General features: G+C 52.0%; 1 protein-coding gene and 1 long non-coding RNA gene across 6 annotated transcripts; one reads left to right on the top strand and one right to left on the bottom strand.

The window, feature by feature from the left end:
- Nucleotides 1–388: 388 nt before the first annotated feature.
- On the bottom strand, nucleotides 389–24,075 carry NELFA (negative elongation factor complex member A). Its single transcript, XM_060106954.1, has 11 exons — nucleotides 23,789–24,075; nucleotides 8,462–8,633; nucleotides 6,956–7,117; nucleotides 5,435–5,524; nucleotides 3,825–3,955; nucleotides 3,666–3,735; nucleotides 3,390–3,478; nucleotides 2,475–2,586; nucleotides 1,424–1,707; nucleotides 1,236–1,335; nucleotides 389–1,125 (listed from the first exon to the last, which is right to left on the bottom strand). The coding sequence occupies exons 1-11, from the start codon at nucleotides 23,996–23,998 to the stop codon at nucleotides 941–943; spliced, it is 1,605 nt and encodes a 534-aa protein (XP_059962937.1). The 5' UTR covers nucleotides 23,999–24,075; the 3' UTR covers nucleotides 389–940.
- Nucleotides 24,076–24,225: 150 nt separating this feature from the next.
- On the top strand, nucleotides 24,226–26,422 carry LOC132483791 (uncharacterized). 5 transcript variants are annotated; one of them, XR_009531117.1, is made up of 5 exons: nucleotides 24,226–24,513; nucleotides 24,672–24,754; nucleotides 25,049–25,132; nucleotides 25,375–25,535; nucleotides 25,813–26,422. It is a non-coding gene; the product is annotated as an uncharacterized LOC132483791 (long non-coding RNA). The 5 variants fall into 5 exon arrangements; XR_009531118.1 differs by having other exon boundaries at nucleotides 25,375–25,899; nucleotides 26,110–26,422; XR_009531114.1 differs by having other exon boundaries at nucleotides 24,226–24,377; nucleotides 25,375–26,422.
- The last annotated feature ends 478 nt before the right edge of the window (nucleotides 26,423–26,900 follow it).

Genomic DNA, 26,900 nt, shown 5'->3' with positions numbered 1-26,900 from the left:
AGGGAAGTCCCGTTCCCAGTCACTTTGTCTGTCACTCTGAAGCATCTGGCACAGTCCCCTGACATATGGGGAGAGGCCAACGTGGCCTTGGAAGTATAACAAGTATCGTAGGCAGTGAGTGTCGTTCCGATTTGGGGAAAGGGCTTTTTTTTCCTGTTAATTATAATTTGGTTCCCAAAGCCCCCTTGAAGGTGACAGAGACGGGAGAGGAAGCTGCAGACTCTTCCCAGCCCCGCAGGTGGTTGAGCCCCAGGCCCCTTTGACGTGCTCCCCACGCCCTCATCGTCCAGGAGTGACCCCTGGGCTGACCCCAACATCACCCACCCCAGAGAGGGGCTGGGGCCCCAGAGCAGAGAGGTCGAGCTGGCTGGAAACACAGCTCTGGTGCTTTTTCTTTAGAAAAGCTAAACTTTAATTAGGTAGTTTTTACAATGAAAACAGGTACCCAAGGACTGGTCTTAAATGCTCACAACGGTACAAAAGACAAATACAAAACCTGTGGGTGGTGAGCAGCGTGTCCTGGCATCCCCCATCCCTGGCAACTGGTGGCCGTCCCCGCCCTGTTCTCAGACACACCAGGCGCCACCTTTGGTCCCTCAGCTGCGTGGGCGGGGAGAGGGCTGCACGAGCAAGAAAAACCCTCTCTCGCGGTCAGTGGGACTGAAGAAAAAATGAGAAAAGACAGAAGTCTAACAGGCAGAGCTGTTGCCAAGATTAGGAAGTTACACCTTTCGGGGCTAAGTTTAACATTCAGAACTGTAACACTGAATGCAAAAAAGTGTCTTAAATCACACAAAAGGGACCCATATTAAAATTTAGAAAATAAGTCCAAAACACCCCAGAGAAACTGAATCTAAAGCTCAAGTGGGCTGGGACTCGGTGGCACGTTGGGGGCCGGTGGTCCCCTGGAGCCCGAGTCAGGCCAGCAAGGGCGGTGGCCCTAGGACACGTTGGCCATGGGCTTGTACTTCTTGAAGCGCGTCCACTGGCCCGTGGCGTAGTTCATCTCGAAGACCGTGTCCACCAGCATGGTGGTGCTGCCCTGGCCGTCCGACTTGGGCAGGTCCTCCGTGTGCTCGCTCAGCTTGATCTGGATCACGTCGCCCTGCTCCTGGCACGGGTTCTCTGAGGGGGGCAGGGGCCGCTGGGCGGGGGGCCTGGGGGCGCGGGGTCGTCCCCCAACCCCCGCAGGACCCAGGTCTCCCCCCACCCCCAAGGGCCAGCCGCGGACCCACCTCGGGAGCCGGCCATGAAGCCCAGGATGAGGGCCTTCTCGGGCCGCGTAACCTTGTTGGCCGTCTTGAACATCTCCTGCGCGGCAAACATCTGCTCTCTCTGCGGTGGAGGAGCAGGGCTGGGTGTTGGGCCCCACCGGCACCCTTGCTGTGGGCGGGGCCCCCCCCGCCCCGCCCCGCACACCTACCGTGAGTGACAGGTTCTTCTTGGGCTGCTGCTGGGCGGGGGGCTGGGCCTGGGCCTGGGGGGCCACCATGGCCACCGGAGGCGTCTGGGTGGTGGGGGCGACGGCCGGGGGCGTGGTGGGTGTCAGGGGCGAGGTGGGCGCCGCGGGCGTGGGCGCCGCGGGGCTGAGGCCGCTGTTGTACAGGGGCGCCCTCTGCTTGAACTGTGCCGGCAGCGCGGGGCTGGGGGCGCTGGGCTCCTCGGGGGGCCGGCTGGCCTGCAGGCTGGCTTCCCGGGCAGGCGGGGCTGCGAGCAGAGCGAGGCCTGGGGGGAGGCCGGCAGGGCCAGGGACCCCGCCTCTGAGAGAAGTGCCCAGGCCCTGCCCCGCCCCGGAGCCCACACGCCGCCCGCTGGGCGAGGGCGCGGGGGGGGCCCTCCTGTCCGCAGCTGGGGTGCGAGCCCCGGGCAGTGCCTCTGGGCGCGGGGCACACGTCCCCGAGAGCCCCAGCCAAGAGCCAGAGGGCTGAGGCCTTCTGAGACCAGCAGGTAAGACGTCCAGGCACTAGTGGGCTCCTGGGCGCTGGCGAGGGGACGGAGGGCTGCTTCCTGGAGCCCAGCAAGCCTGCCTGACCCCCAGGCCCTCTCTGGCCACCCCCTCCCCGAGGCCAAGCTCCCCCCCGGCAGGCAACGCTGAGCCCAGGGAGCAAACGCCTCGGAGCAGAACCCTCAGATCCCCCTCTACCTTTCCTTCCGCACCTTCTTTCTCAAATTGTAGGGCTACATGAGGACCCCTGGACCCTGAGGCGCTGTAACCGCAGCTGCCCCCCTCCCGCTCACAAACTGGGGCTCACACCCGGCACCGCACAAGGGGCGCTGCCTGTCTGGCCCCGTGAAGGGCAAAGCAGCTGAAACCCCTGGGTTTACTTCTCGAAGCTCGTGCTGGGCAAGAGGGTCTTCCAGCCCCGGCGGCACCAGCAGAGGTCCTGACACCCAAGGAAGCACCACGTGGGCGAGTCCTGGGACGATGCTGCTCCCTGCCTGGTGGGTGCTGCCCGCTCTGGGTGCCCACTCACCTGGCGGGGCCTCGGAGCTGGGGATGTAGGATGAGGCAGGGACCACGCTGGGCGTAGCCGGCAGGTAGCTCGTGGATGGCAGCGCAGGCTCATTGTTCAGAGACCCGAGTTTCTGGAAGACAGAGACCATGGTTCCTCCCAAAAGCAGCCCGGGGGCTCAGCGTGAGCCTCTCCCAGTCCTGGATGGGGCCGGCTCCTCTGTGGGCCTCAGCGTCTCAGCCCAGCGCAAACCCGAACCTCCAGCCCCACAGGAGGGCCCCCACCCCCGGGAGCAGGACCGGGGGCATTGCTGTCCTCAGGGATGGAGACTGTTCCAGGCCAGGGGCCCCCGCGCTCGGCAGTGCTAGACCCCAAGTGTCCGGCCCTGCCGCCACCCCCATCCTGGAGTTGCCTTGTTGGGAGGGGGCGGGGCGGGGCTGTCCCTGTTTGGTTAGGGACCCTCCCAAACCAGCCATCTTTGAGGTAAGAAGAAATTCAACTTTTTTTTTTTTAAACCACAAAAGCATGAGAAAAGGAAGACACTCCTTTCAATAAAGTGAGATAACACAGCTCTGCAATGAGAAGTTTCCCACCACCCAGAAATGACCGATGGGGACAAGGCAACACACGGTGCCTGGCTGCCAAGTCCCTCCAGGCAGGCAGCACCGGCAGAGAGGGGCCTTCCGAGCAGCGCGCCCTCCCGCAAGGCCACCCCACCACCCCTGCGGGACAGGGGACGCCGAGGAGCCCCGAGCGCGTGGCGCTGTCCAAACCTGGGCCCACGGGCACGCCGGCGCCCCGCCGGCGCCACCTCTTCTGCGCGTGTCCACGTACATACGTGTGCGTCCGCGCGTGTGCTCCCACAGGATGCGCCTCCGTGGCTAACGATGGGAATGGAGGCACGTGCTCCGGCCGCCCGTGGCCCTGCAGCCCTACCTGTGTGGACACCAGGCCGGCCGCGTAGTCGGGGGTGGCGTTCTCCACGACCGTCTCTTCCTTGGCTGGCTTCTCCACCGCCTCCGCGTCTGCGGGCAGAGCACGGGCCTCAGCGCCCCGGGCGGCGGCCCTCCCGGCCCGAGGAGGCAGCGGCGGCGGCGGCGACTCTGAGGACAGGGCTGTCCCGCAGGCTCGCCCCTCTCCAGCCGGAGGCGGTCTCGGTCTCGGCAGACGAGAGACCAGGGCCTCCGCAGGCGGACGGCCCCCAATACGCACCCAGGGTCTTCCTCCTCCTCTTGGCCTCCCGGCCGGCCCCAACCATGTCCAGCTCGGAGATGTCGAGGAGCTGCCGACACAGACAGAAGCCCACTCTCAGCCCCATGGAAGGAGCGCGGCTGGTCCCGCGCGGGCGGGTCTGCCAGGGGACATGCCCACCTTCACACCCCTCTCCTTCCGCAGGGGCGTCCTCGACGGCGGGATGGCAGTGCGGTTCCCCGCGGGGCTGAAGACACTGGGGGCGGTGGGGCTTCGGAAGGGCGCCTGCTTTGGGATGCCTTTGAGCGGGGCTGCGGAGAGGATGGGCCGTCAGGGGGCCTCGCGGAGCGGCTCCTCCGCCACCGCTGCGTATTTCGCTTGCCCGTCTCCGCCAGAGCCGCCCCTGCTGGCCTGCCAGGTGCTCCCCCAGAAGGGTTGCGCCTCTGCGAGGGCAGGTGCTGGGGACGCCCCCAGGCCAGGGGCCTGCCCTCTCCCTGTGCCCAAGCACCGGGGCATCGGGTCGGCCTGCCCAGAAGGGCACACTGTGGCAACCAGCGACACCACAGCCAAACTGACGTCTCTGCCCAAGACGCCAAACCAACAAAGACGCCACACCTGCATCCATCGACCCTAACACACCGAGTCCTTTATCGCCACGGACAGGACTCAGCTTCCACTTCTTTCTTGCACCTCGGGGTTAACAGATGTGTTACAGGCTAGAGGCCCACATGCTGCAGCCAGAATCACCCTCCCTCTTCCCCTGGGCCTGGTCCCTCATCTCTCAAAGGGAAGGCACCTGACACGTGAGGAATGGCTCCTTCTGAAGGGGGCCTGGCCCCTTCCCCAGGCATCCAGTGCCTCCCCATTCCTGCCACTGGGACCCAGTGCTCAGCGTGCAGACACCAGGGCTTACTCACACCAAGATCATGTACGGTGTCCCAGGCCCGGTGCACAGGTGGCCCCTTGGCACAGCCAATGGGACAGGGCAAGGAAACAGGAAGCACCCCTGAACCGCACCGTGGGCACGCTGGGTCAGGGCGCCTGGCCGGGGTGTGGAAAGGAAGGTGAGGGGAGCTTTGTCAGGGGGACTGGCACATGGGGGGCAGGCAGGGACATTACAGTGAGGGCCCCATGTCAACCTGATTCACTTCCAGGGCCACCCAGGGCAACAGCCGGCCCTGAGGTGAAGGGGCTGCCCCGCCCCACAGTGCCGAGTCGGCCGACACCAAGACGGCAGCTCCCACGTGAGTGCTGTGGGCTGTAGGCCCCACAGGGAGGAGCCCCACGAGCCCCCTCAGGCTCCAGTGGCAGCCCGGCTGCTGCTCTCACCGACCCACCTGCCCTGTCCGGTCAGCCCTGGGCCTGGGCAGCATGGGGTGGGCAGGGAGCAAGAGATGAGCTCCGGCCCCGAGGGAGGGACGAGGGAGCAGACCCGACGACACGACGGTGGCCCGGTCAGCCTCGAGCTTGTAGAGCCCTTGCCCCACGGAGAACCTGGGGCCGGCACGGGGCTGGCAGGCGGCAGGACCTGGGGCGGAGGCAGCGGCCCGTGCCCTCCATGGCCATAAGGACGAGCGAGAACCGAGACTGAGCGTCTCCCTCCAATCCCGGTCTTTCCTCATCTCAGGCGGAGCCTTCTGGACCCTCGGTAAGCGGAAGAGCCCCCCTCATTTCACACAACAGAGCCGGCAGCACCGCAGGGCCCGTGGCCCAGTCAGGTCAAAGTTCAACGACTGGCTCCCGAGGAAGGGCGAGCCCTCCCCTCCGACCCCGCAGCGGCCCGGCCTTACTCGTGGTGTCCATCTTCCGGAGCAGCCCCCGGCCCTTGGCATGGAAGGGCACCCCCGCGCTCCTCTTCAGCTGCTGGGCGGTCTCGGTGGCTGTAAGACAAGGTGGGCTGCGTCAGCGCCCACCCGATGACAGCGCCTCCATCCGTGGGATTTACAAAGGTCGAGTTGTAAGGATTCGAGCACAAACACCCGCTCGTCTGCTTTCAAACGTTACAGCTACGCTTTCTGTGTAGGGCAGCGGTCCCCAACCTTTTTGGCACCAGGGACCGGTTTTGGTTTCGTGGAAGACAATTTTTCCTTGTACTGGGGTTGGTGGGGGATGGTTCAGGAGGTAATGCGAGCAGCGGGGGGCGGCGGGGAGCGGCAGATGAAGCTCCGCTCGCTCCTTTGCCCGCCGCTCACCTCCTGCTGTGCAGCCCGGTTCCTAACAGCCCATGGTACCGGTCCGTGGCCCCGGGGTTGGGGACGCCTGGTGTAGAGAACTACACTTGCAGCAAGTAGGGCCCTGGCGGCTGCACCTTCCGGGGTGGGGGGGTGGGAGGGGCCCCGATGAAGCGTCCTCACTGGTGGGTGGTCGTCTGGCACAACCTCACCCTTCCCTTCACAGAAGCATCAACGCGAGGCAGGAAACAAGCTTGGGGAGGGACGGAGCCCCACGCCCACCCGGCACCAGGTTCTGCCGTGGGGAGCTGGGGGCAGGTGCCACTGCTGACTGCACGGAGGGGCCTGGGAGCTGCCCAGGGGGCTGGGGGCCCGGGCCGCGCACTGCCAGCTCCATGAAGCCACAGCGTAGTGCTGACCCCAGGACGCTGTCCATTTGGAACCGAGAGTCACGATGGCTGCTGTGTTTTATTTGGATTCTTTGAAAACAGGGCATTTATATAGGTTATTAATACCAATACCATAACCACTTAAAAAAAAAGTTCTGCTATCAGCCAAAGGAATCAATTTCCTGGCCTTTTTCCGAGCAAGTATCTTCCATGTACATTTTAGAAACCACTACTTAAAAAAACATTAATAAAATGACCAAACATCTTTCAAGTCAAATTGAGATCATCTGCAAGAATGAGGGAGGGCTACAGGAGTTGGGACCCAGCCTCTCCAATCTCTTCCAGGCTGCCAGTCTCATCACCTGTGTGACTCCGTTGGTACAGATTTCATTTTTGGAACAAAGATTACAAATACTTTAACCTGAAAATTCGGAAGTTTCTAAAGTAGATTTTTAGAACACACAATTTAGCATAGCAATCAATAAATTTCTAACAAAAAAGAAAAAAACTACGTAGAACTCTGTCTTTAAAAGACAATTAGGTACCATAAAACCTAAAAGAAATCTAAAAACAAGAACTACAGACATAGGACAAAAGCATGATTTGCTCGGCAGTCAGTTTTCCCAAATCTGCTGGACTTTCCAGGCCAGGCAAGGCAGCCCCCGCTGAGGAGGGTCCCGACAAGTCCCAGTGCGCCCCCTAGGCCAGGTGCACCCACCCCCAGACCCGCATGCGGACAGCGGGCACTCACATTTCTGCAGGAGCTCTGCCCTCAGTGTGGCACTCTTCGGTTTCCTTTTCAACTGAAAATGTTTCACTGGGGGAGTGAGGGGCCCAGCGAGGGTCGTCAGGGCGTTTTTATTCAAGTACTGGCACTCCAGCGGGAGCATGGCCGACGCCTCACACTCGTTCACTGCTCGTTGGAGAACCAACATGTTAGGAGGTGCATTTCCCTTACACAGGCCCAATTTTCACTGCTAATATGAAAACGCAGTTTCCTGTTTATAGCAGTGGAGCTTCTGCTTTGATCTCAAAACAGAAAACAAGTATCCACTGCCTGCCTGCCATAGACCAGCAATCAAGGCCACCAATCTGGGCCAAAGGTCAAGGACAGGACAGGAGGGCTCAGCAGAATCCCTGTGGAGCTTTTTAAAGGCAGAAGCACCCGGGCCCCACCACAGATGTTCATCGGCACAGCTACGTTTGGAAGGGGCTCTGTGCACCCCTAGAGCAAAGCCGTAGGAAGGGGAAGCCCGTGACCATCCCGGATCTCCCCGAGTCCCCACGGCCCCCATGGATGGTTTCTCCTGGACCCTCTGAATCCTGGCCCTCACAAGAAGCACCCAGGCGCGTTCCCCAGGTCTGTGGGTTTACCAGGCAGTTAGAGCTCAGGAGAAGGCCCTGGGTGGGAAGCAGAGACCAGTGCCACGGCTGTTCTTCCTGCCCCCGGGAGGCCCGCCCAGAAGCCCCTGGGCAGAAGACAGAGCAGGCCACTCCCACCAGAGAGAGGACACCCAGGAGGGTGTGGACCTGTCTGGACCCTCATCAAGCTAATCACCAGGACAGAAACATCTTGGGTTTGCGTTCCAATGCTCTGGAAGCATCCATGTAGCTTGTGGGCAGTTACAAGTCAAGCGAAGGCCTACAGAGCAAGAGCGGTCACCTCGCAGTTGAGAAGAGGCACTGGCAGCCACCCCTGGGGACAGCCCGGCCACCGTCCCTGCGGGACCGCAGGGGCACAGGCACCATCTTTAAAGGGCTGCAGTTCCAATTCTCCAAACTAGGAGAGGAATTCAAGGAGGAACAGACCTTCCCGTCTTTATATGTTCTTTTACTCCATTTGCAAATATTTTCTAAGTGGTTTTCAGTTCGTGCTCTAGACAAGTAAACTGCTGATATTTTCAACACACAGTTATGAGCATCTACTCTGTGCCAGGGAATGTTCTAGGCTCTGAATGGGCAGAGCCTGTGCCCTCATGGAGCTGAGTGGGGAGAAGGGTGCGTGAATGTGAAAGCGGGTAAATAACGCACTTGAGATAAAGCACGTACAGTGAGGAGGGAGCCTCTGGGCTGCTCTAGACAAAGACTGGCCAAAAAGCCAGCCAGCAGTGCATGGGGCAGTGGGGTACGGATACAGCCAGCACTGCACAGTACAGCGTGCAACACTCTCAAAGTCAAACTCATGTTACAAAAGAGGGTTTAAAGGAAGAAAACCCATCTCCCTCCTCCCAGCGTAAACCAAACACACCCAACCTACCCTTTTCTCTAAGTTCTCCTAAAATATCTTGAACGTTGGGATTCTGCTCTTCCAGATCAAGGTTAAGAGATCCGGTATCAGGAAAGGACTTCAGAATGTCGGCCACCATGAGAACCCAGGGGTCCGAGTCCAGGGTGGCGAGCTGGATGATCTCTGTGAGGGCACCCTTCATCTGCCGGGAGAGGAGAGATGGCAGTCCTTGTCGCCGACCCCACCCTGCCAACCCTGGCTCAGGCCTGCAGGGCTGCAGCTGAGCAGGAGCGCGAGCGCACCTTTGCTCGTTCAGACACAGAAAAGAGCCCCCTTCAAGCCCACTGGAGCTTCTGCGCGCACGGGGCGGGGCCCAGCCTCTTCAGCCACTGCCCCCATGCCGGCCCCGCCCTCAGGAGAGCCCTCCCCTGCCCCACCCAGTGCCCACACCTCGCCAGCTGCCCGCGCATCTCCCCATCGCCTCCTGGCGCACCGGCCAGGCAAACAGAAGGGCCGCCCAGGACGGGGGGCCGTTCCCGCCCCCTGCTGGGGAACCTGCCACTGAGGCGTCTGGGGTGCGGGGAGCACCGGGGTGGGCAGGCCAATGCTGTGGCTCGGCACCTATGGCGGCTGGGAAGGGACTGGGTCCGGAAGGCCGCCGGGAGAACAGGGGCAAGTCCCCGCACGCCCCACGGCCACGTGACGGGCTCACGTGACAGAGGACAGCCCGCAGGAGGCCGGTCCCCCCGCCCCAGGACCAGGGGGACCTGGCTCCCGGGGACAGGCGTGGCCGGCGTGTCTGCTACACGCAAGGTGTCGCTTCCTCCCACAGGTGTGAGTGGCCACGGCGGCCCGCGGTCACCGCTGCTTAAGGCCCAGACGCGGGCCCAAGCCTGAACACGGTCCCCTTCACGCCTGCCCTCTCCCACCCAAGCTCCTGGTCCACCTGTCACCCCTCACCTGGCAGCTCCCCCTCACCTGCGCTGACCCATCCATCCCCTCACACTCTGGCTTAACCCTCATCCCCAGCTTCCCACCGCCCTCAGGAATCAGGATCCCCTCATCTGCCCCGGAGGCCCCAGCCGGCGGTGGTCCAGAAAGAATGCCTGGCTGAGACCCGCATCCCCCCAAGCGCACACGCAGCCGAGGTCGAAGCGTCAAGGCTCTGGCATTCCCGCCTGAGGCTGGGTGCCTCCCCTTGGCCAAGCACAGGGCCGGATGCCAGCTGACCCAACTCTAAAAGGCTGTCTCTTGAAATCCATGGAAATAAGTTCTTTTGACGTGTGGCAAAAATGGTAAACGCTTATTTATTTTTTAACATTTGTGCTGGGGGCTTTTTTGATGTTTTAGAAGAATGAGCCCGTCTACCACCTTCCCGCTTGTATTTAGCTGAGCTATCAACTCTTTCCTACATTAAAAATAAAAGGCCAACAGCGAGAGGCCCGTGTACCGCAAAAACAAAACAAAACAAAAAAAAACCAAAAAACAAAAGGCACGAAATGAAAAACAATTTTATCTGTCACTTACTATGAGTTAAAGAGTGAAAACGTGTCCCTGGCAAACTAAAGTTATGTAAAAAACATAACAAAGAAGCCCCCCCTCATACCTAAGTCTCAAATTAAGTAGCTCCAAACAGATGGCAGGCTGTGCCCTCGGCAGTCACCCCAAAGCATTAGGAACGAGAGATACACACACACTGTGTGTGAGGGGACACCCAGGTGATGGGGAGGAGAGTCTGCAAATGGAACTGAGGTGGCCCAGCAGGAGGTGCCACCTCCCACGCCCGAGCCCAGAACTGCAGAGACGGCCATGGGGCAGGGGACCTGGAGCCCTCTGACGCTGCCCGGGGCAGGGCGCAGGCTGTAAAATGGTGCGGCCATTAGAGAAACCATCTGGCACTTCCCCAAAAAGACAAACAGGCAGCTCCCTGGTGGTCTAGTGGTTAGGACTCTGTGCTTGCACAGCTGAGGCACGGCTTCAACCCCCCGTCGGGGAACTGAGATCCCACAAGGCTGCAAGGCCAAAATTAAAAAAAAAATGACAAACACAGATTACCACATGAGCTAACAACTCTACTCCCAGGTACAGACCCAAAAGAACTGAAAACATATGTCCACCCAAAAACTCATACGTGAATGGCTGGCTGTATTTGTAACAACCCCAAAGTGGAAGCAACTCCAAGGCCATCATCTAATGAATGGACGACCAAAATGTGGTTTATCTATACAACGAAACATTATTTGGCAATAAAAAGACACACGACGTGACAATATGGTGAACTGTGAAAACATGAAGCTCTGTGAAAGCCAGACCTGAGAGAGCACACACCACGTGGCTCTGTGCGTTTGAAACGTCCAGGACAGGTCACCCACAGGCCCGGGAGGTGGGACGGTGGTCCTGGGGCTGGAGCGGGGACAGGGAGTGACTGCCAGTGAGCTAGGGGTTTCCTTCTCAGAGAGACGAAAACGTTCTGGTATCAGATAGTGGCAATGACTGCACAGCTCTGTGATGTACCATAACCACTGATTTGTACACTTTAAAATAATGAATCCTCTGTGAATATCTCAGTTTGAAAAACTGTATGAGGAAAAAAACGGGGCCATAAGGCAAGCTTAGCCAAAGCCTGCAGATGTCTCCAAAGTTGGCGTCACACCTGGGCTCCTGCCTGGAGGCGGGAGTGTCCCTGGCCCTAGTTGGGCACCATGTTCCCAGACGTCAGAAGTCCAGGTGCCCAGGAAGCACAGGTGAGCTGTCTCAGGAGGGGGCAGTCTGGCTGTGGGCCGGCAAGGACAGGGACTGGGCAGGACAAGGACAGGCCTGTGTCCAAGGGATGGTCCTTGTCACCTGGAACACGGCTCTGGCCCTCCCTGACACAGAGCTCCTGTAAAAGCTGGGCCAGGAAGCATGTGCTTCAGTCCAGAGGAGTCACAATAGTGGAGGAACCAGAAGACAAGGAACCAAGCGTCAAACGGAAAGAGGACAGGACAGAAAACACCAATATCCGCTAGACATGCTTCTACTGAGCACATGATGTTTATGACCAGGTATAGAGCCATGAATTTTTTAAACTCTCTAAAATAAGGACATAAAGCAGAGAAATGAGTTCAAGACACAGCAAGGCAACAAGAGGTAACAAAATCAATAAAAAGACCATACCTCAAAATAGACTTAAGACGTCATTAAATCTCTAAGAATGCATTACAATGACAAGGAGCCCCCCAAAATGCTTGAATGGATGACAAGGTGTATGGAGCTTTCAATACCATAAAGATGGACACTTTCCCTCAGTAATCTGTAAGTCTAGGGTGACCCCACTCAAGTTGCAGAAATATTTTCTTCACAGAACTGGATAATCTGATTCTAAACTTCCTATGAGAAAAGCAATAAACAAAAATATGAAAAAAAAATTTTTTTAAGGTAACAAGAGAAAGATCAATTTTACCAGATATTAAAATTACAAATGCCACATGATTAAATATGTTCCTTACCTCTCACTTTATTCCCAGATAAACTTCAAATGGATCAGATTTCAATTTGAGAAATGAGACTGTAAAAGCACAAGAAGAAACCATAGAAGTCTTTCTTTTGTATGACTGCTAAGGAAGAAGTCCCCTGTAGTTATGATTCTAAACCAAGGAGCCGTAAAAGACATGAATTTGAATTTTACTACTTAAGTATTTTTCCCATGGAAAACCACCAAAAAGCTCCAAATTCCCTATATTAAATCAAGAGAAATGGCAAACTGGGTGAAAAAAATACTTTGCAACTCCTATCACAGGCAATTTTTAAAAATGCACACATATATATGAGTGTGTATATTTTATAGATGTCTATATATATAAAGAACAAAAACACATATATAGAGATTGATCTTACATGTCAATTTTATAAAAGTTTATCATTAGAAAAATTATTTAAAACTTAAAAAAAATGCAAAGGATGCTCGGCCTCATTCAACATAAGAGAAATGCAAAATAAACGTAGAAGGAGATACAATTCCCACTTCAGGGATGGGCAGGGCGGAGCGGGGTGGCCCCTGCTGGCCCGCCTGGGAGGACGGGCATGATGGCGAAGGGCTCTGTGGCACACGCTCCTGAGTCCAACCATCTCAGGCCAAACCCCGAATCTGTCACCACTCCCAGGACAGCCTGGGAGTGCTTTAGCAGCAGTGGCTCGCGGTCATCCTGAGGATTCAGCACTCGGAGCAGCGTCTGGCAGGAGCGAGAACGCCCCCCCAGGGGGCAGGCGACCACACACTGACAAGAATTTAAATGGGTATAACCTCTACTAAGTTTATTTCATTTATTCTTTTAAATTTTTGGCCGCACCGCGCAGCTTGCAGAATCTTAGTTCCCCGACCAGGGATCGAACCCACGCCCTCGGCAGCAAAAGCATGGAGTCCTAACCACTGGACCACCAGGGAATTCCCTCTACTAACTTTATTTTACTGATACTCATCACAATTTATAACGTATGTGCTTTTTGCCTGAGCAATTAGCACTTCCAAGAATTTATCCTCTGGATTAGAGACCTAAATGCAAGACCCGATACTATAAAGCTCTTAGAGGAAAACATAGGCAGAACACTTTTTGACATATATCACAGCTACATATTTTTGGATCCATCTCCTAGAGTAATGGAAACAAAAACAAAAATAAAGGAACCATGAACAAAAAGACAACCTACAAAATGGAGAAAATATTTGTAAATGATACAACCAACAAGGGATTAATCTCCAAAATATACAAACAGCTCATAAAACTCAATATAAAAAAAAAACCAATCAAAAAATAGGTAGAAGATCTAAATAGACACTTCTTCAAAGAAGACATACAAATGGCCCAAAGGCACATGAAAAGATGCTCAACATCGGTAATTATTAGAGAAATGCAAACCAAAAGTACAATGAGGTATCACCTCACACTGGTCAGAATGGCCATCATCAAAAAGTCTACAAGTAATAAATGCTGGAGAGGGTGTGGAGAAAAGGGAACCCTCTTGCACTGTTGGTGGGAATGTAAACTGGTACAGCCACGATGGAGGTTCCACAAAAAACTAAAAACAGAGCTACCATATGATCCTACAATCCCACTCCTGGGCATATATAAGGAGAAAACTCTAATTCTAAAAGGTACACACACCCCAATGTTCACCACAGCACTACTTACAATAGCCAGGACACGGAAGCAACCTAAATGTCCATCAACAGAGGAATGTATAAAGAAGATGTGGTACATATATACAGTGGAATACTACTCAGACATAAAAACAATGAAATAATGCCATGGATGGACCCAGAGATTATCATACTAAGTGAAGTCAAAAAAAGACATATATTATATGATATTATTTATTTGTGAAATCTAAGAAAAATGATACAAATGAACTTATACACAAGACAGAAACAGACCCACAGACATAGAAAACAAACTTATGGTTACCAAAGCAGGGGAGGGAGAAATAAATTAGGAGTTTGGGATTAAAATATACACACTACTATTATAAAAGATATAACCAACAAAGACCTACTGTATAGCACAGGAAACTATACTCAATATTTTGTAATACCCTATAAGGGAAAAGAATCTGAAAAAGAATATGTATGTATGTGTGTATGCTGTACACCTGAAACACAACACTGTTAAGTCAATTATTAATATATTTCAATAAAAATAAATAAAAACTACAAAAAAGAAAAAGAAGAAGAAGAATTTATCCTCTAGTTACCTTGCACACCTGAGAGAATTCACTGCAGCAAAAGACAGGAAACAGCTGCATGTCCACCAACGGGACGGGAGACCAAGTAGATAAAGTAGGTCCTGTGAGGCAGGAAAAAGAATGCAGCTACAGCGTGGGCACTGGTACGGAAGCATCACCAAGACGGATCTGCAATTAGTGTGAATCTCTATAACTCATCCATCCTACAAACACGGGGGCCCCCTCCACTAAGGGCCAGGCAAAGTGGGGTGTTAGGGATACAGAGACACACAAGACACAGGACCTGGTCTCAAAAAAGCTCACAGGTGAGCACTAAAGAAACCGAGAACTCACTTGTGTTCACAAAAACCTACTGCTATAGGTTGAACTGTGCCCCTTCAAGAAGATTTGTTGGAGTCCTAACCCCAGGACCTCAGAATCTGACCTTATTTGGAGACAGGGCCTTTATGGAGGTCATCGAGTTAAAATGAGGTCATTCAAATGGGTCGTAATCCAACACAACTAACATCCTTATAAGAAAGGGATATCTGGACAGAGATGCACACACACAGAGGGAAGGCGACGTGAAGGCTCCCGTGGAGAAGCCAGTCACGGGACTAGAGCAATGACCCCCCAGCCAAAGAACACCTGAGGCCACCAGAAGTTCGGAGAGAGGCACGGATTTGACTTCTGGCCACTCGGAGCTGTGAGACAACACACTTTTGTTGTTCTAAGACATCTACTCTGTGGTACTTTACTGCAAACTAATACAACTACCATGAGGCAACTGGACAATATTTTACAAAAACGTTTGAGGAGAAAAAAAGGGGGAATTAAAGACAAAAACGACCACTGGTATGAGCTGAATGTTTGTGTCCCCCCTCAAGTTCATATGCTGAAACCCTAATCTTTGGGAGGTGACTAGGTGTGAGGGCTGGGCCTTGATGGATGGGATTAGTGTCCTTATAACAGAGCCCCCAGGGCAGGGCCCGCTCTCTCCTGCCACAGCTGAGCACACAGCCATCTGCAAGCCAGGAAGAGGGCCCTCACAAGAAACTGAATCAGCCAGCTCAGACGAACAGTTCATCGTGGGCTTTCTTTCCATCATCCAGAATTGTAAGAAAATAAATGTCTATTATGTAAACCACCAAGTTTATGGTATTTTTGTTATGGCAGCCTGAGCCTTTACATTAAATAAAATCATCAGTGAGAATCCTGCCTTCAGCACTCTCATGGTAATAAGCTTTTATGGGTCTCTGGGGGGAGACAGATGCAGAGTAAGTGAGGGGCTTTCAGTTCTTGCCAAGAGGGCAGACTGGCGTGGGCTGCTGGAACATCACACACACAGACACACGTGGCACAAATCCACAAGAAAAGGAGAGTTGGCTTGCATTTCAACGCATGGCTGGGAACCCTGGGCTCAGAACAGAGAAAAATAACACCTTCTCCCCATCCAACCACACAAATGAGGTGTAGTACTGAGGCATTAGAGATGGATCTCTGAACAGGAGAGCTACGAAGTGAGGAGAAACAAAAGAAGCACATTTAATGACTTCTTAAACAAAACTTCAAAACACAAACCATGAGCCAAAAAACGTATTACTGTGCATTAAAATGAAAGGCTATGAGCAAATGGAAAATTTAGCAGGCAGATGCGATCTGTAATGTTCAAAACCAGCAGTGTTTAACATTAAAATATACAAAGAGCCCCCGCAAATCAACAAGAGGATAGCAACCCCAATAGAACGCAGGCAGGTGTTATTAATGGGCAGCGTACAAAGAGACGGCAACAATCCCAGCCGCAGATACACCCCAAATGAACACACGGCAGCACTTTCCAACCACTGATTTGCAAAAGCAGAAAAGTGGACAAGGCCAAGAGCTGGAGGGTGAGGGAGATGGCACAGGCGCCCACAGGCACTGCACGTGGGAGTGTGGGCACCTCAATGCCGCCACTTACACAAATACCTTCTATGACCCAACAATCCCACCCCTGGGCATAGAGTCCAAGTGTATGTTCACAGCAATCCACGGGTAAGGAGCTTTGTGTCAGAGCATGATTGCTGTGGCTGAGCTGGGGGCAGCCTGCTATCAGTGCTGGAGGGTGGCATGCATGGGGGTGGCAACAGTCGGGGTGCAGCTGAGCAGGTCAGGAGCTGGCACACTTTTCTGTCAAGGGCAAGAGACTATTTCAGGCCCTGGGGGCTACGCAGCTCTGTCTCATCTTTTTTCACTAACCCTCTAGTAACGCTCAAAACATTCTTAGTTTACAGACTACAGAAAACAAGTCACAGGCCTCAGTTTGCCAACCCTAGGGTTAGATGAAGAGCAACACAAGTGAATATTAAAAACACATTTTGTTTACAAAAACTGAGATATGTAAGACAATAGAATTTATATCAATTAAAAATACATGCACCCCCCCATCCCAATTTGAGCAAACACTTTACCAGAGAGGCTCAACACCGTTAGTCACCATGGAAACGTAAACTGAAACCTACTAGAGTGTTTGCATTAAAAAAAACCACCATGACCTTCACACTCCTCTCCGGATATTGAAATGATACAAGCACCCTGGAAAGCAGTTTGGCAGTTTCCTATCACGGAACCTGGCCATCCTCTCCCAGGTGTTTCCTCTAGAGAAATGGTGACAGTCCACACAAGGACCTGTCCATACATGTAAACATGTCCATTCAGAGGGACACGACACAGCAGGAAAAGTTACGAGCTACTAATATACATAACACAAGCGTGGACTTCAAGATAAGGATGCTGAGTGAAAGCCAGACCAAAAAAGCACTATTAATTTAACATTCCAAGAAATGCCAACTAAGCTATGGAGACAGAAAGTAGATCAGTGATTACTTAGCACAGGGAGAGGGGCAGGAGGATTACAAAGAGGCAGGAGAATGTGATCTTCATTTTAATGGTTTTACAGGTGTGCACATGTCACACTGTACACTTTCAATATATTTATGTCAATTATACTTCAAATGAAAAAAAGTCCCTAAAAACAATACACATTTTTAAAGAACACTCACAAAAAAACACGTAATAGAACAGAACAGGGAAAGTTGCTACCTATGGGGAAAGTGGAGTAGGATGTGGGAATAAAACAGAGAAGTTAAACAGAAGAGACTTTGAAGGGAAATCAGTAAATAAGTTTAACAACAGAATAAGAAAGAGACGGAATAAGTCCGATTTTACCCAGATCATAACAGGCAGGAAAAAAAAATGGTTTGAAAATACCAAAGAGGCTGCACAGAAAACAGAGGGAAGTCTCCCACACACCTGACTGGAGATTCAGAGAGAAAGGGAACAGAAACTGGGACCAAGGAAAGGTCTATAGAGGAAATTGTTAAGAATTAACAGATGAAAGATAATCACAATTTCAAGAAGCCCAACAAACTTTGTAGGATAAATTTTTTAAAATTTCTTCACCAAAACACATCCTAGGAAGTTGCAGAACTACAGAGTGAAGCCACTGTCCTGGGCCAATGGGCCCAAGGCCCTCAGGGGCAATCCTATGGCCTGACGTCAAGTTACTGACTCGCTGGGACCACAGAGTCCCACGCCAGAGGCACTATGGGCACCTGACCACAGAAAGGAAATGACTGAGGTACGTGACTCTGGGGGACAGTGGAGTTTAGGTAAAATTCCAATGAAGTGGCGAGTCTGTGTGTAAAAGGTCAGTGTCAGAACTGTCAGGTGGACCTGGGTCCAGTTTCCTTAGAAACAACAACAGTGAGAGAGGTGGGTGTCATGCTCACACACTCCTTATCCAAGCCTCTGCACCTGGGCTGGAAACTGAGGCTGCTTCTTTGTGTCAAAGTGTCTTAGATCCTCCAAGCAAAAGTGGGATGCTTCACTATTACCGATATGACTTTAAACAGCAGTTTCCGAGAGTCTGTGATTTTCATTTTTTAAAAAATTTATTTATTTAATTTATTTATTTTTGGCTGAGTTGGGTCTTTGCTGCTGTGCGCGGGCTTTCTCTAGTTGTGGTGAGGGGTGGCTTCTCTTGTTGCGGAGCACAGGCTCTAGGCGCATGGGCTTCAGTAGTTGTGGCACGTGGGCTCAGTAGTTGTGGCTCACGGGCTCTAGAGCGCAGGCTCAGTAGTTGTGGCACACGGGCCCAATTGCTCCGCAGCATGTGGGATCTTCCCGGACCAGGGCTCGAACCCATGTCCCCTGCGTTGGCAGGCAGATTCTTAACCAGTGCGCCACCAGGGAAGCCCAAGTCTGTGATTTTTAGACAACAGAGTTTCTCAGTGAATAAGGCAGCCATAGTGATTAAAGGGCATGTTGTGACAATTCACAACTGTGACATGTCCTTGGGGAAACAGTTTCTTATTCACTTGGCAGCTGGCCTGATCTGTTACCCCAGGTGATAAATATGTAGCTATCCCAGTCACTGATCACTGGAATCCCTAGGCTTCCCACAGCAGTCTTATGAGTTGGATAATTTTACATATTAAAGAGTTACCTCAGGCAGCCCTAAAACTCTCCCTAAAACTTCCTTTGGTGGCAATGTTAAGGACTTGGATAAGAGGGGTCACTGGCTTTATCAGTAGCAGCATTTACAGTTTCCTCAAAGTCCTTTCAAATATAGCTAAAACATTATGAAGTCAGTATTTACATTTTACAACACTCTGTAGTTAGCAAAACACCTCATGTACATTGCCTCCTGACATCATTCTTACTTCCTGGACCAAATTCTAAATTCTTTGAGAGCAGGGGCCCTAAATCACTTCTGTACCCCTTACTGAATAAACTAAAATGCCGGACCATTAAAATCTCTTTTCCTCTTCCCTCCTATTAGTTAAGAACTGTTGCTGACTTAGCTTTTAAGAGAAATAGATGCATCACAAAACAAGTGAACTGGTTTTGAGATTTCATTAAGAAACACAAGTTGTAGCAGACGCTGTGTACAATGTTTACTTTTACATGTCCCGGCCAAGGGGTCAAAAGTTATTCTTGGTGTGTCTGTGAGGATGTTTCTGGATGAGATGAACTTCTGAATTGCACAGACTGCCCTCCCTAATGTGGATGTCCTTCATTAAATCAACTGAAGACCTGAACAGAACAAAAAGGCTGAGTAAGATGCAACTCCTGCCTGACTGTTGAGCTGAAACTTTGGTCTTTTCCAATCTTGGGACTTGGATGAAACACTGGCTCTTCTTGGGTCTCCGACCTGCTGGCTTTTTAGACTGGAACTACACTTTAGCTCTCCTGGGTCTCAAACTTTCTGGCTGTAGCTCCTGGAACTTTTCAGGAGGCTTTTGTGAGCCAATTCCTTTCAATAAAAACCAGTATCTCTCCCCGCCCCCCCCATGTTATATATAGGTATACATAAGGTACACACGCATCCTATTTGTTCTGTTTCTCTGGAGAACCCTGGCTAATACCGTGCAGAACACACACAGCCCAGCCATCTAGTCCCCCGTATCTATGGTCCTATGTAAAAAAGCTTAATCTTCAGAATGTTATCCCCTAAGGTATCAGACCCTTAAATAACTAAAGAAAGATAATTAAAATAGCTAAGTGAATTGGGATGTTTTGGAAAGTTTGTTTTGTTTTGTTTTGTTTTTTAACACTGAATATATAATAAAAATGCCTTTCAGAAAACTAAATTATCCAGAATGGCCTAGTTCATTTTCAACCTAGCTAAGCAAGTTCTTCATTATAATTTCTTGTAATACAGACAGAATCCAAGAACAAACTATATATTTAAAAATATCAGTGAAAGAAAGTTGGTATACCTATATCAATGCTGGACAAAAATAGACAAAACATTACCAACTATAGAGACCGCTATATAAAGATCCATGGTTCAGTTCACAAGGCAACAATAACAATTCTAAACTTGTATGCACCTAATAACATAACCTCAAAATGTAGAAAGCAAAAGTTGATAAAACTATAAGGACTAGACAAATCCATAATCATAACAGAGATAAACATACCCCCTCCTCATTAACTGATAAATTTTTTTAAATCAGTAAGAATACAGTAGACCTGTACAGCACGATTAAACAAATTTGACCGAATGAACATATACTGGGCAATGGATCACAAAACTAGATCATAAAATGCTTCTGAAACTCACTTGCAATGTTTACAAAAACTGACCATATATTTCGCCATTAAGCAAATCTTAAATTTCAAATGACTGAAATAATATAGACTATATTCGCTGACAAGCACTCAATCCAGCTAGAAATCACTAGTAAAAACATAACTAAAACCTCCCTCCCTCCAATGTATGGAAATTAAGAAACATTTCTAAATTACAAAGGGGTCAGTGAGGAAATCATCGTAGAAATTACAAAATATTGTGACTTGGTAATGAAAACACTATCAAAACTCGTAGGGTGCAGTGATTAGAAAATAACCAGGACTTCACTGGTGGTGCAGTGGATAAGACTCCGTGCTCCCAATGCAGGGGGCCTGGGTTCGATCCCTGGTCAGGGTTCGAACCCTGGGTTCAATCTCTGATCAGGGAACTAGATCCCACATGCATGCCGTAACTAAGAGTTCGCATGCCACAACTAAGGAGCCCGAACGCTGCAACTTAACTCCCAGTGCAACCAAATAAATAAAGAAAATAACCTGTGGGACCTCCCTGGTGGTCCAGTGGGTAAGACTCTGCACTCCCAATGCAGGGGGACCGGGTTCAATCCCTGGTCAAGGAACTAGATCCCACATGCATGCCGCAACTAAGAGTCCACAAGCCGCAACTAAGACCCAGCACAGCTAAAATAAATAAATAAATGAACATTAAAAAAAAAATAAGAGCATGTTATTATCTACTTTATGCTAATAATTTGAAGTTTTAATAGAAACTGCCAAATCACTAGAAAATATATAATATCCAGAAAATTTTACTTACGAAGAACATAAAACCAAGCATCAATACTCAAATATCTTCCCACAAAGAAAATCCAGGTCCCCTAGATGGCTTTATTACTAAGTTCTACCAAACATTTAGAAAGAAGTAATTCCATTGTTAAACAAACTTTCCAAAGAAGAGGAAAATAGAAGATACATTACCATTCCTTTTATAAGGGTAGCATAACTTCAACACCAATATCTGACAAAGACAGTCTGGGAAAGTAAAATTAGAGGTTAATCTCACCCATGAACACAGATACAAAATTCCTACACAAAATATCAGGACAACATAATCCTACATATAAAATGACCAAGTTAGGAATGCCAGGTTGGTTAACAGCTAATGCTATTCTGGGACCTCCCTGGTGGCGCAGTCTTTAAGAATCTGCCTGCCATTGCAGGGGACACGGGCTCCATCCCTGGTCCGGGATGATCCCATGTGCCACGGAGCAACTAAGCCCGTGCGCCACAACTACTGCGCCTGTGCTCTAGAGCCCGCAAGCCACAACTACTGAAGCCCGCGTGCCTAGAGCCCGTGCTCTGCAACAAGAGAAGCCACCGCAATGAGAAGCCCGCGACCGCAACAAGGAGTAGCCCCTGCTCGCCGCAACTAGAGAGCCCACCCATCAATGAAGACCCAAGGCAGCCAAAAAAAAAACCAAAACACAATGCTATTCTGTAAATGTGGCAAACTGTATGTCAATAGACATTATAAACATTTGATAAAATTCAATATTCATTCATGTTCACATCTACTACAATTGTTACCCCAAAACTGGGTTCACCTCTTGATGAGTATTGAGCCAAAAGACACAACCAAGCCAAAAAGAAGGAAGGATGTATTCCTTGCAGCCAGTAAGGGGAACAGCAGGATCTTTCCCAAAGCTGTGTCTCCCCAGCACCAGAAGTGGGGAAGTTTTAAGCTAAGGGTACATGCATATTCATGAGGGGCTTTGGTGGTTGACAGAGTCCAAGCTTTAGTTGACCGAAGTCACATGGGTCAATATCATCATTCCATCATCCACCTGGGTGGGGGTCTTAGTTCTTGCAGAACTCAAAAGATTTGTATCAGATTGTTATGTCCCTGGAGGAAGAGCTAGGATTCTGCTTTATCGCCGAACTACCATTTCTTAACTGCTTTTCCTTTGTTCCTGCATTCTCTCACGTCCCTTAAGATCCTTAATTACTGAGACCTGTTCAAGGGCAAGCATTGTGGCCAGGCTTCGATCCCAACATGACTTCGGCCAAAAATGGCTTTTTCTTATTTAAAGTTTTGGCCATGAACTCGGGACAAGTATGGTTAATAAACAGGTTATGGGGGAGACAAACTTCCACCCACCCCAGGCCAGGTTCTTGGAGGACTCTGCACAGGAGAAAGACTCTGTATAGGCGAAAGGCAAAACTGGACATCTCTGACGAGACAACAGGGAGTTCCCTCCCCCGGCCCCCCAGCAGGGAAGCATACCCTAAGAGGAGTACACCTGCTTAGATACAGCTAAGAGCTTCTGTGACTCTGAAGGCTCCATGGAGAAAGCTAAATCAAGACACAACTGGAAGAAATCTGCAACATACACAACTGAAAAAAGGCTGCTATTCAAATTTTATTTTTTTAAAAACTCCTACAAAGCGGGAATTCCCTGGCAGTCCAGTGGTTAGGACTCCACGCTTCCACTCCTAGGGTTCAATCCCTGGTCGGGGAACTAAGATCCTGCAAGCCACGCAGTGCAGCAATAAATAAATATTTTAAAAATAATAATAAATAAAACTCCTACAAAGCAATGAAAAAAATACATCGGGGGAAATTTTTTTCTTGAATTATTAACAAAAAAGAACATCAAATAATGAATAAGCACATGAAAAGATGCCCAACCATACGCATACTCAGAGAATGGAACACTATTCAGCAGTGAAAATTAAACCACAGCGGGGCTGCAGGTTGGATGAATGTGTCAAGGTGTCAACACGAAGAAGACAGACACACCCACATCACTCACGCGAAACACACGATATGATACCGTAACATTAAGTTCAAGCCAGGCAAAACCAAACTGTACTGCTGAAAAATGCCTATACAACTGATAAATCACAAGGAATGGCAGAGAAATGATCACCTCCCAAAGTGAGCGAGGGGAGAGGGCAAGGGTTGTGATCCGGAACAGGTTGGGGAGGCCTCTGGACACAGTTTTATTCTGTTTCTCTTGTACACGTTATATATAAAAAACAACTATCAACTATAATAACAGGGCAGTCACTGCGACAGTAGTTGGGGAACGTTTAAACAACTACGGCGCCTCAACATTTTGAAAAACTACTTATTTTGCGCAAAAAGCGACACAATTTACCGTTAAGGAAAACAAGAAGAGAACAAGTCGGACAGACCCACTGATGAGAACGATGCAAGAACACGAGCGTGTGGCAAGAACCCAAAGCGCAGGGTGACCGAACCGGGTGGGTACCCCGACAGGTGAAAGCAACAAAACCGAGGTGGGCGCTGAGCCCGAGGCGGGCCCCCGACAGCCCGACCCCCCTCCCCCAGTCCGGGCACCTCGCCCGCGGCTCCGACAGGTGCAGGCGGGCAGCTAGGGCTCGCGTCCACCGCGGGGGGATGGTGAGGAGGGGGAACGGGTCCGCGAACTGCTAGGGTCCGAGGGGCAGGAGGGGGGAGGGGAGCGGGGGAGGGTCCGCGAGGGCCGGGGTCTCGGGTCCAGGGCAGGCGCGGCCCCGAGGGGGAGGCCGGCCCCGCGTCCGCACCGCCGTCCGCCTCACCTCGTCCACCGTGCGGCGCGGGAGGTGAAGCGTCCCGAGCAGCAGCTTGAGCTTCACGGCCGACGAGAGGCCGTGGAAACAGAGGCGGATGTTGTCGATAACCGCGGCCGTGAGCAGGGACGCGATGCTGGGCGGCGCCCACAGCTCGTCCGTGGCCCCCAGCTTGTTGTGCAGCCACAGGCCCGTGTCGCTCTCCCGCATGGACGCCATCTTGAGGGGGAAAAAGCCGGCCACCGCCGAGCCGGCATCTTATGAGGACACCTACGCGCCTGCGGCAAGGACCCTCAACATGGCGGCGCCCGCAGGGCGAGCGGCGGTGACGTCACCAGAGGGGCGGGGCCTCGGAGAGACGCTTCGCGGCGGCGCGAGGACCGGCCGCCGGCCGCCGTAACGTAACATGGCGGCGTCCATGGCTGGATCTCGAGGGCCGCGGAAGATAACGTCAGCAGAGGGGTGGGCTGGCTTGGCCGACCTACGCCCCCTTCGGCCCTGAAGTGAACAGAACCCCGACGTGCCGGCTGGCGAGGGCCTTCCCCGCCTCCACGAACGGCCGCCGGGGTCCCGCGCCGCTGGGAGCGAGGTTGTCGAGGTCAGAAAGACATTTAGGGAAATATTTGCCAAATAGAGTCGGGTGGGGTCCAGCTCTCGTCCGTTCCCTATACAGCCCGCGTGCGCTGACCACCTGCGACGTGCCTGGCACTGTTGCAGTTGCTGGGGACACAGTGGTGAGAGAGTTGGGCCCAAACCTTCGACCTTGCGGGGTCGGCGATCCAGAGGAGGCGGGCGGGGGGACCGAGTGACGGGAGTGCCGCATACGCTGCACCTCAGGCCTGCAGGCTTTTGGGCGAGCTTTCTCAAGCCTGGCAACCTCTCTGGTCCCCAGTGCTTTGTCCCAAGACAGGACTGAGTGATGATGCCCGCGGCTGCTCCACGTCCTCGGGCTCAGCTGCAGGCGGCCTTCTCCAGGTACCGTGGCCCCGCCCCTACCGGGTCTGGGCCTGCCCTTTCCAGATGCCAGAACGGGGTGGAGGGGGACCAGCGGTCCGGCCCCCAGGGAGTCAGCCCTGCCTTGGGGGGCGGTTCTTACCAGCCACAGACCCCAGCTAGGCTTGAGCATAATCAAGGACAGCACAGAACCGGGGCTTCAGCCCACAGCGGGTGCCCTCTCCCTGGAGGGAGGGAGCTCCTGCCTGGCCGACCCCTTTGTTCACCCCTTTGTTCCCCCCGCCCCCCGAGGCCGGCTTCCTTGCCTGCGCCCAGCGATCTGTGTCATAGCGCCCAGAATCGGGCCAGCGCCTACAACCGGGCTAGTACCTCTTGTGGATGAGGACAGCAAACCTGGAGGTACTCCCAAGCTTGTTGGCAGACCGAGAGGGGTGGGGACTGGTGTACCAGGCGTGGCCGGGGCCCTTTTCCGAGGAGGGCACGCTGCCCCTCAAGTTAAAAGAAGTTGCATGCAGTGAGCAGGAGGAAGGGTGCCCCAGACAGGGAGCAGCTCAGTGGTGCAGGAGGGGCCCCCAGCCCGGCCTCCTGGCTCCTCCCGTCCCAGCCGCTATGTCTCTTCCTCTGCCCCCTCCCGCTCACAGCTTGGACCCGGACCTCATCATCTCCGGAAAGAGTACCTGTGCACGAGCCCCCCTTCAGGTCCCCCTCTGCCACCAGAGCCACAGGTCCCCAACCTTTCCACTTCATCCAGCCCTGTGAGGGGAGAAGGTCAGGGAGCACCCAGTGCCTCACCCGTCTTCAGGTACCTGGGCGGTGGAGAGGTCAGCAGTCCAGACCCTTCCCATCAGGGCCTGCTGTCCTCCGAGATTGGAGTGAGGCCCAACTCTGCTTTTATTTTACTTGAGTCGGTTTTTCTTTCATCCGCCACCAATCCCGAAGCTCAACACTACGATGTGTTGAAACTGTGTCCTGATGTGTGTGTCAGACATAAAGTATTGTTACGTGTATGTTGGTGTCTTCGGTGGACAGGTGCGATTGTGCTGATCTTGTATCCACATTTTAGCTTTCCATCCCCCTAGGATGAAACCCTCACCTTGCTTCCAGTTGCCCCACCCTATGGACAGTCTACAGTGAGGACCCTCCTACAAGGCCCTCTCGGACTACATGTAAGAGTCTGGGAGGTGCATGCCCCAGAGTTGGGGTGTTAGCCAAAGGTCACCAGATAGTGTTAAAGAGGGCTGCTAAAAGTTCTCTAGGTGGACTGTGCTGGTTCACCTCCCACAGATGACACAGGCTTGCGAGAGCCAATTGCTGAATTTTCAGGAATTTTATAAGCTTGTCATTAAACACTGCCATTGTTAAAAATGTAACTCCAGGGCTTCCCTGGTGGTGCAGTGGTTGAGAATCCGCCTGCCAGTGCAGGGGACACCGGTTCAAGCCCTGGTCCGGGAAGATCCCGCATGCCTCAGAGCAACTAAGCCCGTGTGCCACAACTACTGAGCCTGTGCTCTAGAGCCCGTGAGCCACAACTACTGGGCCTGTGTGCCACAACTACTGAAGTCTGTGCGCCTAGAGCCCGTGCGCCGCAACAAGAGGAGCCACTGCAATGAGAAGCCCATGCACCACAACGAAGAGTAGCCCCCGCTTGCCGCAACTAGAGAAAGCCCACACGCAGCAACAAAGACCCAATGCAGCCAAAAATAAATAAATAAAATAAAAAAAATTTTAAATGTAACTTCATTTTATTGTATTCATTCACTATTACCCATTTCTGTCTGTCTGTTGTAACTGACTGGGATGGCGGAGGTCTGTATAACGTTGTATACCGCACTTCTCATCCAACCCCACTTTCACAGATAACACACTGGCAGCTCGAACGCAGCAAAAGTGGGGGTACTTACACCACAGATATTGGCAAATGCTACTGATCAGGGCTGATTGTCTTCTTGATTGTCTAGACTTAAAGTGATAGAATGCTAACAATGAAGATTAAACTTAAAAGTATGTTGTGTCCATAGTCATTACATTGTAAATAGCACACACGCGATGTATAAACATATTCTGTAACCTAATTTCTTTCCTCAGTGGAGTACATGTCCAGTGAACCCAAACATCTTTAGTTTTTCTCTAATGAAAAGCAAAAGTAGCAAAACTTAGGCTTGTTTAG

The sequence above is a fragment of the Mesoplodon densirostris genome, chromosome 1 (assembly GCF_025265405.1).
Source record: "Mesoplodon densirostris isolate mMesDen1 chromosome 1, mMesDen1 primary haplotype, whole genome shotgun sequence".
NCBI lineage: Eukaryota > Metazoa > Chordata > Mammalia > Artiodactyla > Ziphiidae > Mesoplodon > Mesoplodon densirostris.
The sequence above is the reverse complement of the archived record's forward strand: the minus strand, read 5'-3'. Positions and strand labels throughout refer to the sequence as shown.

Bases quoted from the DNA above. Each gene is read 5' to 3' on its own strand.
- NELFA (XM_060106954.1), bottom strand. From the start codon at position 23,998: ATGGCGTCCATGCGGGAGAGCGACACGGGCCTGTGGCTGCACAACAAG. The intron at 3,956-5,434 runs GTAAGGCCGGGC...TCCTCTCCGCAG, and splicing joins CCGGAAGATGGACACCACGA to CCCCGCTCAAAGGCATCCCA. The intron at 3,479-3,665 runs GTGCGTATTGGG...CTCTGCCCGCAG, and splicing joins GAGGAGGAGGAAGACCCTGG to ACGCGGAGGCGGTGGAGAAG.